This window comes from Pan troglodytes, chromosome 3 (assembly GCF_028858775.2).
Source record: "Pan troglodytes isolate AG18354 chromosome 3, NHGRI_mPanTro3-v2.0_pri, whole genome shotgun sequence".
Taxonomy (NCBI): domain Eukaryota; kingdom Metazoa; phylum Chordata; class Mammalia; order Primates; family Hominidae; genus Pan; species Pan troglodytes.
The window spans coordinates 2579594-2593537 of NC_072401.2; the positions used below are offsets into that span (position 1 = coordinate 2579594).

At 40.8% G+C, this 13944-nt stretch overlaps 1 protein-coding gene across 3 annotated transcripts in view; it reads right to left on the reverse strand.

The window, feature by feature from the left end:
* Positions 1 to 13944, reverse strand: part of POLN (DNA polymerase nu) — a 170944-nt gene that overhangs the window by 121927 nt on the left and 35073 nt on the right. For all 3 annotated transcript variants that reach the window (XM_063808588.1, XM_054683714.2, XM_063808589.1), the window contains 2 exons: positions 5476 to 5669; positions 167 to 279 (listed from right to left, as the gene is read on the reverse strand). In XM_063808588.1, the coding sequence (XP_063664658.1) occupies positions 167 to 279; positions 5476 to 5669 (307 nt within the window). The remainder of the gene's footprint in view (positions 1 to 166; positions 280 to 5475; positions 5670 to 13944) is intronic.

Sequence of the window (13944 nt, forward strand, 5' to 3'; positions counted from 1 at the left end):
AGGAAAACTTCCTCCCCATGCCTAGGGCCCATCAGGAGGCATATCAGTCTGTGTGGCCAGGTCCTCCAGGAGTTGTGTGACATGGCTGCCCTCACCATTCTCCCATTCATAGGAGGAGTCACAGTTGAAGAGTTAAATTATAGAGAGAATAAAAAATATAACTTACCATGCTTCCAACTGCCATCATTACCAAAAAACTGCAGCACTATTCTCACAAAATCCTTAGCATTAAAACAAATAACAGGACATTTACATTTCAGTGTTTGAAATAGCACGTTCCTAGAAGATGAAAAGAAATTCACTGATTTAAACATTAATTTGGGACTTTCAAACTTCAAAAAATATTATTACTACTCAACTAACAGCTATCACTTAGATAGCACATACACACATTCACTAAAGAATTCCAAGAGGTTACTGTTATTTATCATCTGCGTTTTACAGATGATGAAAGTGAGACACAGAGAGACGAGATAAGGTACCCAAGGTCACGCAGCTGTCAAGTGCTTATCCCTGGGAAACACCCCATTACCTGTAGAATAAGACCTACATTCCTGAGCAAAGTACACCTACTCTGGGCTCTTTAGAGCCAGGCCCCAAGATGACTCTCTAGCCCGTTCTCCCAGAGCTCCCCTCAAACATTCTACCCTCTCGTCGCACTAAATTCCCTTTCCTCCACCACAGGCTGTGCCACGTCCTGCTTTGCTCCTGGGTCACTGTATATACTGTATTCTTGACTACAATTCTCTTCCCACAGTTTTCACAAACTGTTCAAGGGCCATCTTCAGGAAGGTATGCCCTAATTCCCCAGGCAGGGGGCTGCTCCCTCTTCTGTATCTCCTCTGTACTCCTATCCACACATGTAGTACAGTGGGAAGTACACTTGCTGTATTATAATGTACCTTGAACGTTTGTCTCTCCATTACACCATAAGCACTTTGAATATGGGATTCACAATTGTTAAAATTGACTGAATACTTACCATGTGCCAGATACCACGCTGAACACTTCGCAGCATTGTGTGTGAAGTGATTGTTGCACTGAAACCTCATCACTATCCTATCTGGCATGCACTAGAACCATTTTACAGATGAGAAAACTTAGTCTTGAAGAGGTTAAGCAATTTGGCCAGGGTTAAATGACTAACAAATGGCAATGCTGGGATCTGAGACCATATCTTCCTGCTGCCAGGGCCCAAACTCTAAGCTACCAAAGCCATCAATCCCTCTTTATAGTAAATGTTCATTAACACATTAAGATTCTTTGGTTAGAGCTGAGGAAGAAAGAAATCAAGAGCCTAATGAGCTTTGCACACTTAGCCAAACTGCAGTTAGATTTTGCTTGGACTTGTTCCACAGAAAGACATTTGTAGGCCTTTTGCACTTTGTGTGATTTCACCTTGGTTTCCCTTGAAAAGGGCGACCAGGATGGTAGGGAGGGTAAAGCGCCAATAACACAGCTTCAGATCTTGGCTTGGCTGGACCGGTGAGGAGGGTGTCCAAGAGGGAGTAAAGAGCTTATGAAGGAGAAGAACTGGGGCCATGGAGATCACTTCCCTTTACTGCTCCTTCATCCTTGAAACTCAAGAGTTCTGTGATGAGGTAATCTACCAACTACACTATCTTCCGCTAATAAGAGATTATTTTTATCTTGATAAAACAAACAACAAAAAGAATACCTTGTAAGCTAAATGGCAATTAGCCAGGCGTGGTGGTGCATGCCTGTAGTCCTAAAGTCCTAGCTACTGGGGTGAGGTTGCTGAGGAGGGAGAATCACTTGAGCCTGGGAGGTTGAGGCTGCAATGAGTCATGATCACAACCACTGCACTCCAACCTGGGCGACAAAGAGAGACTCTGGCTCTTAAAATAAAACATGTATTTATGTATATGTATATACATGCACACACACATATATATATTTATATATATAAAAGCTAGATTTGAGGCTTCCTCATCTGTAAAATGGAGTGAATAAGGTATAACAAACGTACAGAGAGAATGTGAAGGTGAAGGGAGAGTGTGTATGTGAAAGGCCTTGCACAGGTCACTTAATAAATGTTATTAAACATGTTTTTGTGCAAAAAAGTATGTGTGCTAATTTAAATGTGATTTATTTAAATTTATTTTGAATCTCAAAGATATAATCATAGGATTGGGATTTTTATTTCCAATTTATGGTACTTGAGGCAATGTATTAATTTGATTGTCCTAGAACTTATAAAAATTAAGCCTCAACATTCATTCATTCAATGATAATATTGAATAAATGTTGATTAAGCACTTGCTTTGTAGCATTGTTCTTAGATATTGGGGATACATCAATGAACACACTACTGAACACAAATGAAAGTCATGTGGTGGGGTTGGCAGTGGGGTACCATCTCATACAGGGTGGTCAAGGAAGGTCTGATAAGGTAATTCTGTTTTTTTTTTTAGCTTGGTAATTCTTTTTTTTTTTTTAAGACAGGGCCTCACTCTGTCATCCAGGCTAGAGTGCAGTAGTGCAATCACAGCTCACTGCAGGCTCAAACTGCTGGACCCAAGTGATCCTCCAACATCAGCCTCTAGAGTAGCTGGAACTATAGGCACATGCCACTGTACCCGGGTAATTTTTAAATTTTTTGTAGAGATTGGGTCTCACTATGTTGCTCAGGCTAGTCTCAAACTCCAGCCTCAAGCCATCCTCCCACCTCAGCCTGAGCCACTGTTCCTAGCCAAGGTAACTCTTGAGGAAAGACATGAAGGATAAGGTAAACAAAAGCCTAGTTGGTAGAGGAAAGTTCTTTACAGAAAATTTTAGCCACTAAATGTGGAAGAAATGATAGAATTAGAAAAATCACCATCTTACTAGCCGGAATTAAATAAGTGATTTAGATGATCCTAATCAATGGGCAAAACCGTTAAGGGAAAGTTTAGGGGAGAAGTTTATAAGGAAGGGATCGTGTTGACACCACCTGAACCCACTGCTCCCTCTCAGCACCATGAAAACTGGGACAACCCAATTGCATCACTAAGGGAAGTCAGGAGGATACCAGTTAAGTCTGAATTTCAGAAAAATCATGAATAATTATCTGAAAAAAATTGAATATTTTTTAGGGATGTATTCTTCTAGTATAAGTATGTCCCATGCAATATTTGGGACATACGTATACTAAGAAATTAGTTATTTATCTGAAATTCAAATTTAGTGTCCTATATTTTAATTTGCTAAATCCGGCCATCCAACTGCATCACAGATGGAGTATGAAGCTTACAGCTCCACCTAGGAAGTGCTGCGCAAAACAAGTTGGACCCAAATAATCAAGCATTTAGAGCTAACTCCAGTTTACAGAAAATATGGAGGAGACAGAACAAGTAAAAGAACTTCATGATGAGGGAAACAAATGAATCCAGGACACGGGACCTCCTCCAAGATAGGGAGAGGGGCTGAGGGACGCTCCAGATTAGAAAAAACTAGGGACATGGCCACCCAATGCTATGTCCTGATCCCAACAAGTCAACTGTAGAAGGACATTTTTGAGACAATCAGGTAGCTTCAAATTTGGACTGCATACACAACTTGTTAAGTTTAAAAATGGCATTGTGGCTCTGAAAAAAAAAAAAAAAGCCCATGGTTTTTAGAGTCATGAGAGGGCAAAACAATAGATTGGGAATTTCTTTAATCCCAGTCCTCTCCCCCTTCCCCAGGAAAGGGACAGAAGGAAGTAAGGAAAAACCTTTGATAATGTTGGCCTGGGTGGATGTATATACTACTCTGTACCTTTGTGTTTTCATAGTTTACTTTTTGTTTGTTCAGAGAAAAACATAAAGGAATGAGGCAGTAAACCATGCAGCTATTTGGGAGAATGCTGCAGGGAGGGATGGTGGCACCAGGCCCTTGGGTAGAGGCGCACACCACATGGTCAGGAACGGCAAGGAGGTGGGAATGCACTGAGAGGCCGGGAGAGAGGAGGGGGTGAGGTTGAAGACAGCGGAGGGGCCAGAGTAAGCAGACCTCGAGGGCGAGGGCCTTCATAGGTCCTGTGGCTTTTCTACACTTGATCTTAACCAGAAGACCAAGAAGCAGTGATGTGGGGTTTTCCTCAGAGTGAAGCACGAGCTGTTTGAGGGTTTGGGACAGGGAAGTGATGTGATCTGATTTATGCTTTAACAGGCCAGCTCTGGGTGCTGCACAGAAAACAGACTGAAGGGGCAGGTGGAAGCAGGAGTCCAATGTGGAAGTTCTTGTGATCCAGTAGGAGGTAACAACTTGTGCCGAGTAACAGCAACGCAGTGGATAAGCAGAGGGCAGATTCTATCTACACCTGAAGGCAGAGCCAATAGGACTTGCTGAGAGCTTGATATGGTTTGTGGAAAGTAGAGAGAAGTCAGAGATAACCCCAGGACTTTTTGCCTAAGCTCATGGAGGGCTGACACTGACTAAGACAGCCAGGCCACAGGAGGCAGGGTCCAGGGAAGACAGGAGTTCAGTTTGGACATGTTTGCCTAAAATGACCACTAGACATCCAAGTGGAAAATGTCAACTAAATTCAGAAACATCATCCAGATATTAGGGCTCTGTCCTCACAAGGGGTCTCCATACACTAGACCTGACCAGTTGTTCTTTAAAGAGAAAATTACATAAAAAGAAAATGAAGGGTTCTGTCGGGAGCTGAATGCTATGTTTGTCACACATTCCCCTTCTCCCCAAAAGTTACCTAAAATCACCCAGAGCCCAGTGAGCCTGTATGAAGCATGGACAGGCTAGTAACGGGGCCCAGCTTCCTCCGGAGCTGCCTTGATTGCCTCTTCCAGGGTGGCTAATTGGCCTTAAATCAGAGGGCTGGGAAGGCAGTGGATATCTCCATTTGAGGCAGAAGCCCAAGTCATGTGGATAACCTAAGCAAAGAAACAGTGAGGAAGAGTACAAGATCCATCCCAGAAAGGGCTTTTCAGAATCCAGAAGGGACGGCAGGAGCAACCCCGCCTGCTCTAAAATTCTGTGATTCTAAGAGGGCCGGTCCAAAGAGGTGAGACAGGTCTTGCCTCTTTCCACAGACATGGAGCTTTGAAACTAGTCCCATCCTTGGTGGTATTAAGGACAATTTATTGTTTGCAGGCAGTGATAACTTTGTTTTCTAATGCTGTGAATGAATGAACAAGTATGATAAGGAAAATCATCTGGGACTCTGCCAGTGACAGGGGATTTTCAGGGTCTGGGGGTGATGCTTTTCTCCCTAGCTTCTCACTGTGAAGTTGCTTCAAGTCCTGGAGCTGGCTGCTCCCACAGAAGAACGGAACTCCATTCCAGATACTCTCTGGGAGAGAGAGGGCCAGTATTTGCAGAGATTTCTATCACTTGGATCCATTTTATTTTCATGTGCCCATACAAAACTTCTAAAAGTTTAAACTATTAAAACTGGACCTTGAGAAAGTTTCCATTAGTATAAAGCAGGCATGTAAGTAGGGTGTGAGTCCATGTGTGAAGATTTCTTACCGGGCAAATTGCTGATGTGCCTCCTGTTCTTGGTCCCAGATAGCAGAGTGCTCTATTTGAATGTAGATGCATGGATCATCTGACACAAAGCCCTCCAGAACAGGACCACAGGCCGGGGCATCTGGACAGCCATGGCCACCCTCTGCTTGGCGTTTTACTAACACCACAATTCCTCTAACAGAAGAAACGGGGGTCTGTGGAAACACAACAAAATAAATTAAACCCAGACAACATATCTGTTGTAGAAAGATATACATTTTAAAATTAAGCAGAGAGAAAGAGAAAAGGCCTAAAATTAAACTTGTAAATGAATAGTTTTTTAATGACAATTGAGGGCCAAAAGCCAAACCCATGACCTTATGCTCGAAATCTGGTCTCTACCCTGTCCAACATCATAATGGAAGTCTCATCCAGGGCAATATGATAGGAGAAAGGAATAAAAGGCAAACACATCAGAAAGGAACCATCATACTTTCCCTAGTAACAGATGGCATGAATGTCTGTGTAGAAAATCTAAAGGAACCTATAAAAAACGAATCCTGGAGCTAATATGTGAATTTAGCAAGGTTGCAGGAACCAAGATCAAAGCACAGAAATTTAATATATTTTTATATTCTAGCAATAAACATGTGAAAATAAAATTTTTTAAAACGACCATTTATAAAACTCTAAAAAGTGAAATACTTAAGTATAAATGAACAAAATACATACAGGATATGTATGCTGAAAACTATAAAATGCTGATGAAAGAAATCAGAGAAGACCTAAATAACGAAGACATATAATACTCAAGGATTTAAAAACTCAACATAATAATGTTTGTCCTTTATCCCCAAGTTAATCATTAGAACCAAGAAGATCAATAAACCTCAAGTACAAGGAACATGAAGAAAACTACACCAAGAAAAATACATCAACATCATTTGCTTAAAACCAGTGATAAAAGGGGGTGGGTGGCGAGAGAACACATTACATAGATAGAAACAAAGCTAAGGATGACAGCAGATTTCTTTGTGGGAAATAAAGCAACTCAGAAGATGGTATATATATACTTTTATTTTATTTTTTTTAGAGATGGAGTCTTGCTCTGTCGCCCAGGCTGGAGTGCAGTGGCACAATCTCAGCTCACCACAACCTCCACCTCCCAGGTTCAAGCAATTCTCCTGACTCAGCCTCCAGAGTAGCTGGGACTACAGTCACACACTGCCACGCCCAGCTAATTTTTTTTGTATTTTAGTAGAGACGGGGTTTCACTGTGTTGCCCAGGCTGGTCTCGAACTCCTGAGCTCAGCCAATCCGCCCACCTTGCTCTCCCAAAGTGCTAGGATTACAGGCGTGAGCCACCACACCCAGCCAACAGTTGAGTAATATTATGAAACTACTGGAAGAAAATAAACTATCAACTTACATTCTTTAACCAGCAAAATGCCTTTAAAAAAATGAAAGGTAAAGCAAGACTTGCATACTACACTGAAAACTATAAAACATTCCTACAGGAAATTAAAGTTTTAAATAAATGGAGATACTCCATGTTTATGGATCAGAAAACTCAATACTATTATATTAAGATGGCAAGACTTGCAAAATTAATCTACAGATTTAACACAATTTATATCAAAATTCCAGCTGGATTTTTGCACAAATTGACAAACTGATCCTAAAACTGACAAGCAAAGGAAGCACAATACCCAAAAGAATCTTGAAAAAGACAAAGTTGGAGGACTCACTCTTCTTGATTTCAAAACTTACTATAAAGCGCCAATAATCAGAGAGAATTAGGAGATCATGGCAGATGGGAGGCAGGACTAGATTGCAGCTCCCACTGGGACAGACAGAGCAGAGTGTGGAGGCTTGCATCGTGAACTTTTGCTCTAGAATGACTACAAGAATAAATCAGGAAAGCAGAAAGAACCCACAGATCCTTTGAAGGAAGCAGATTGCTCCTGCTCCCAGGAGACACCCCAAATACTGTGTTGGTATCCACAACCGAAAGACCCACAGATGGTTCACATCACAGGACTCTGTGCAGACAAGCCCCAGGACAGCTTGGAGCCTGGTAGACTTGCTGGGTGGCTAGATCCAGAAGACAGATAACAATCATTACAGCTCAGCTCTCAGGAAGCCACATCCCTAGGAAAATGGGGAGAGGACTACATCAAGGGAACACCCCATGGGATAAAAGAATCTGAACAACAGCCTTGAGTCCTAGACCTTCCCTCTGATAGAGCCTACCCAAATGAGAAGGAACCAGAAAACCAACTCTGGTAATATGACAAAACAAGGTTCTTTAGCATGCCCAAAAAATCATACTAGCTCACCAGCAATGGATCCAAACCAAGAAGAAATCCCTGATTTACCTGAAAAAGAATTCAGAAGGTTAGTTATTAAAAGTTAATCAGGGAGGCACCAGAGAAAGGCAAAGCCCAGTTTAAGGAAGTCAAAAAAATGATACAAGAAATGAGGGGAGGCCGGGCACTGTGGCTCACGCCTGTAATCCCAGCACTTTGGGAGGCCAAGGCAGGCAGATCACGAGGTCGGGAGATTGAGACCATCCTGGCTAACATGGTGAAACTCCATCTCTACTAAAAATACAAAAAATTAGCCGGGCATGGTGGCACATGCCTGTAGTCCCAGTTACTCAAGAGGCTGAGGCAGGAGAATCGCCTGAACCCGGGAGGTGGAGGTTACAGTGAGCCCAGATCATGCCACTGCACTCCAGCCTGGGTGACAGAGTGAGACTCTGTCCCCCTACCACTCCAAAAAAAAAAAAAAAAAAAAAAAAAAAAACGAGGGGAGAAATTTTCAATGAAATAGATATAGATGGCATATATAAAAAAACAATCAAAACTTCAGGAAACAATAGATGCACTTATAGAAATGCAAAATGCTCTGGAAAATCTCAGCATTAGAATCAAACAAGCAGAAGAAAGAACTTCAGAGCTCAAAGACAAGGTTTTCAAATTAACCCAATCCAACAAAGACAAAGAAAAAAGAAAAAGAAAACATGAACAAAGCCTCCAAGAAGTCTCGGATTATGTTAAACAACCAAACCTAAGAATAATTGGCATTCCTGAGGAAGAAGAGAAATCTAAAAAATTTGGAAAACATATTTGGGGGAATAATCAAGGAAAACTTCCCTGGCCTCGCTAGAGACCTAGACATCCAAATACAAGAAGCTCAAAGAACACCTGGGAAATTCATTGCAAAAAGATCATTGCCTAGGCACATTGTCATCAGTTTATCTAAAGTTAAGACAAAGGAAAGAATCTTAAGAGCTATGAGGCAAAAGCACCAGGTAACCTATAAAGGAAAACCTATCAGATTAACAGCAGAAACCCTCCAAGCTAGAAGGGACTGGGGCCCTATCTTCAGCCTCCTTAAACAAAACAATTGTATCCAACGAAACTAAGCTTCATAAATGAAGGAAGGATACAGTCCTTTTCAGACAAACAAATGCTGAGAGAATTCGCCACTACCAGGCCAGCACTACAACAACTGTTAAAAGGAGTTCTAAACCTTGAAACAAATCCTGGAAACACATCAAAACAGAATCTCTTTAAAGCATACATTTCACAGGCCCTATAAAGCAAAAATACAATTAAAACAAAACAAAACAAAACAAAAAAAACAACGTATACAGGCAACAAATAGTACAATGAACGGAATGGTACCTCACATCTCAATACTAACGTTGAATGTAAATGGCCTAAATGCTCCACTTAAAAGATACAGAATTGCAGAATGGATAAGAATTCACCAACCAACCATCTGCTGCCTTCAAGAGACTCACCTAACACATAAGGACTCACATACACTTAAGGTAAGAGTGGAAAAAGACATTCCATGCAAATGGAGACCAAAAGCAAGCAAGAGTAGCTATTCTTATATCAGACAAACAAACTTTAAAGCAACAGCAGTTTAAAAAGACAAAGAGGAGACCAGACTCATGCCTGTAATCCCAGCACTTTGGGAGGCCCACACGGGCAGATCACTTGAGGTCAGGAGTTCAAGACCAGCCTGGCCAACATGATGAAACTCCGTCTCTACTAAAAATACAAAAATTAGTCAGGCGTGGTGGCTTGCTCCTATAGTCCCAGCTACTTGGGAGGCTGAGACAGGAGAATTGCTTGAACCTGGGAGGCAGACATTGCAGTGATCCAAGATTGTAGCACTGCACTCCAGCCGGGGTGACACAGCAAGACTCTGTCTCAAAAAAAAAAAAAAAAAAAAAAAAGACAAACAGTAAGATCATATAATAACAAAAGGCCTTGTCCAACAGGAAAATATCACAATCTTAAATATATATGCACCTAACACTGGAGCGCCCAAATTTCTAAAACAATTAATAGACCTAAGAAATGAGATACACAGCAACGCAGTAATAATGGGGGACTTCAATACTCCACTGACAGCACCAGACAGGTCATCAAGACAGACAGTCAACAAAGAAACAATGGATTTAAACTGTACCCTGGAACAAATGGACTTAACATATATTTACAGAGCATTCTACTCAACAACCACAGAATATACATTCTATTCATCAGTGCATGGAACTTTCTCCAAGATAGACCATATGATAGGCCACAAAATGAGCCTCAATAAATTTAAGAAAATTGAACTTATATCAAGCACTCTCTCAGACCACAGTGGAATAAAACTGTAAATCAACTCCAAAAGGAACCTTCAAAACCATACAAATACAAGGAAATTAAATAACCTGCTCCTGAATGATCATTGGCTCAAAAATGAAATCAAGATGGAAATTAAACAATTCTTCAAACTGGGCCGGGCGCGGTGGTTCACGCCTGTAATCCCAGCACTTTGGGAAGCTGAAGCAGGTGGATCACAAGGTCAGGAGATCGAGACCATCCTGGCCAACATGGTGAAATTCCATCTCTACTAAAAATACAAAAATTAGCCAGGTGTGGTGGCTTGCTCCTATAGTCCCAGCTACTTAGGAAGCTGAGACAGGAGAATTGCTTGAACCTGGGAGGCAGAGGTTGCAGTGACCCAAGATTGTACCACTGCACTCCAGCCTGGGTGACACAGCAAGACTCTGTCTACAAAAAAAAAAAAAAAAAAAAATTCAAACTGAACAATAGTGACACAACCTATAAAAACCTCTGGGATACAGCAAAGGCAGTACTAAGAGGACACTTCATAGCCCTAAACACCTACATCAAAAAGTCTGAAAGAGCACAATCTAAGGTCACACCTCAAGGAACTAGAGAAACAAGAACAAACCAAACCCAAACCCAGCAGAAGAAAGGAAATGACCACGATCAGAGCAGAACTCAATGATATTGAAACAAACAAACAAAATACAAACGATAAATGAAGCAAATGCCAGGCACAGTGGCTCACGCCTGTAATCCCAGCACTTTGGGTGGCAGAGGAGGGTGGATCACCTGAGGTCAGGAGTTCGAGGCCAGTCTGACCAATATGGTGAAACCCCATCTCTACTAAATACAAAAAATTAGCCAGGTGTGGTGGCACATGCCTGTAATCCCAGCTACTTGGGAGGCTGAGACAGGAGAATCACTTGAGCCCGGGAGGCGGAGGTTGCAGTGAGCTGAGATCGCACCATTGCACTCCAGCCTGGGTAACAAGAGCAAAACTCTATCACAAAAAAAAAAAAAAAAAAAAAAAAAGATAAATGAAACAAAAGGCTGGTTCTTTGAAAAGATAAATAAAATTGATAGACCATTACCAAGATTAACCAAGAAAATAAGAGAAAAAATCCAAATAAGCTCAATTAGAAACAAAATGGGAGATATAACAACTGATACCACAAAAATGAAAAGATCACTCAAGGCTACTATGAACAACTTTACACACATAAACTCGAAAACCTAGAGGATATGGATAAGTTCCTGGAAAGATACAACCTTTCTAATTTAAATCAGGAAGAATTAGATGTCCTGAACAAACCAATAACAAGCAGTGAGATTGAAATGGTAACAAAAAAATTACCAATAAAAAAAGTCCAAGACCAGACAGATTCACAGCAGAATTCTACCAGACATTCAAAGAAGAATCAGTACTGATCCTATTGACACTATTCCACAAGATAGAGAAAGAGGGAATCTTCACTAAATCATTCTGTGAAGTCAGTATCACCCTAATACCAATACCAGGAAAGGATACCACCAAAAGAGAAAACTACAGACCAATATCTCTGATGAACATAGATGCAAAAGTCCTTAACAAAATACTAGCTAACCAAATCCAACAACATATCAAAAAGACAATCCACCATGATCAAGTGGGTTTCATACCAGGGATGCAGGGTTGGTCTAACATACGCAAGTCAATAAATGTGATACACCACATAAACAGAATTAAAAACAAAAATCACATGATCACCTCAATAGATACAGAAAAAGCATTCAACAAAATCCAGCATTGCTTTATTATTAAAACTCTCAGCACAATTGGCATGCAAGGGACATATCTTAATGTAATAAAGCCATCTATTATAAACCCACAGCCAACATAATACTGAATGGAGAAAAGTTGAAAGCACTCACCCTGAGAACTGGAACAAGACAAGGATGCCCATTCTCACGACTCCCTTTCAATATAGTATTGGAAGTCCTAGCCAGAGCAATCAGACAAAAGAAAGAAATAAAAAGCATCCGAATCGATAAAGAGGAAGTCAACTGTCACTATTTGCTGATTATATGATTGTTTACCTAGAAAACCCTAAAGATTCCTCCAGAAAGCTCCTAGAACTGATGAAAGAATTCAGCCAAGTTTCTGGATACAAAATTAAGGTACACAAATCAGTAGCTCTTCTATACACTAACAGTGACTAAGCTGAGAATCAAATCAAGAACTCAACCCCTTTTACAATAGCTGCAAAAAAATAAAATACTTAGGAATATACCTAACCAAGGAGGTGAAAGACCTCTGCATGGAAAACTCCAAAACACTGCTGAAAGAAATCACAGATGACACAAACAAATGGAAGCACATCCCATGCTCATGGAAGGGTAGAATCAATATTGTGAAAATGACCATACTGCCAAAAGCAATCTACAAATTCAATGCAATTCCCGTCAAAATACCACCATCATTCTTCACAGAACTATAAAAACCAATCCTAGGCCAGGCATGGTGGCTGACACCTGTAATCCCAGCACTTTGGGAGGCCAAGGCGGGTGGATCACAAGGTCAGGAGTTCGAGACCAGCCTGGTCAATATGGTGAAACCTCGTCTCTGCTAAAAATACAAAAATTAGCTGGGTGTGGTGGCACGCACCTCCCAAGTCCCAGCTACTTGGGAGGCTGAGGCAGAAGAATCACTTGAACCCAGGAGGCAGAGGTTGCAGTGAGCTGAGATTGTGCCACTGCACTCCAGCTTGGGCAACAGAGCGAGACTCTGTCTCAAAAAAAAAAAAAAAAAAAAAAATCCTAAAATTCATACAGAGCAACAACAACAAAAAAGCCCACATAGCCAAAGCAAGACTAAGCAAAAAGAGCAAATCTGGAGGCATCACAGTACCTGATTTCAAACTATACTATAAGGCCATTGTTACCAAAACAGCATGGTACTGGTATAAAAATAGGCACATAGACCAATTGAACCAAATAGAGAAACCAGAAATAAATCCAAATACTTACAACCAACTGATCTTTGACAAAGCAAACAAAAACGTAAAGTGGGGAAAGGACACCCTATTCAACAAATGGTGCTGAGATAATTGGCAAGCCACGTGTAAAATGAAACTGGATCCTCATCTCTCACCTTATACAAACATCAGCTTAAGATGGATCAAGGACTTAAAATTTAATACCTGAAACTATAAAAATTCTAGAAGATAACATTGGAAAAACCCTTCCAGGAATTGGCTTAGGCAAGGATTTCATGACCAAGAACCCAAAAGCAAATGTAATAAAAGCAAAGATAAATAGCTGGGGCTTAATTAAACTAAAAAGCTTTTGCATAGCAAAGGGAATAGTCAGCAGAGTAAACAGACAACCCACAGGGTGGGAGAAAATTTTCACAATCCATACATCTGACAAAGGACTAACATCCAGAATCTACAATGACTCAAACAAATTAGCAAGAAAAAAGCAAACAATCCCATCAAAAAGTGGGCTAAGGACATGAATAGACAATTCTCCACAGAAGATATACAACTGGCCAATGAATATATGAAAAAATGCTCACCATCACTAATGATCATGGAAATGCAAATCAAAACCACAATGTAATACCATCTTACTCCTGCAAGAATGGCCATAATCAAAAAGTCAAAAAATAATAGATATTGACATGGATGCAGTGAACAGGGAACACTTCTATACTTCTGGTGGGAATGTAAACTAGTACAATCACTATGGCAAACAGTGTGGAAATTCCTTAAAGAACTAAAAGTAGAAGTACCATTTGATCCAGCAATCCCACTACTGGGTATCTACCCAGAGGAAAAGAAGTCATTATACGAAAAGGATACTTGCA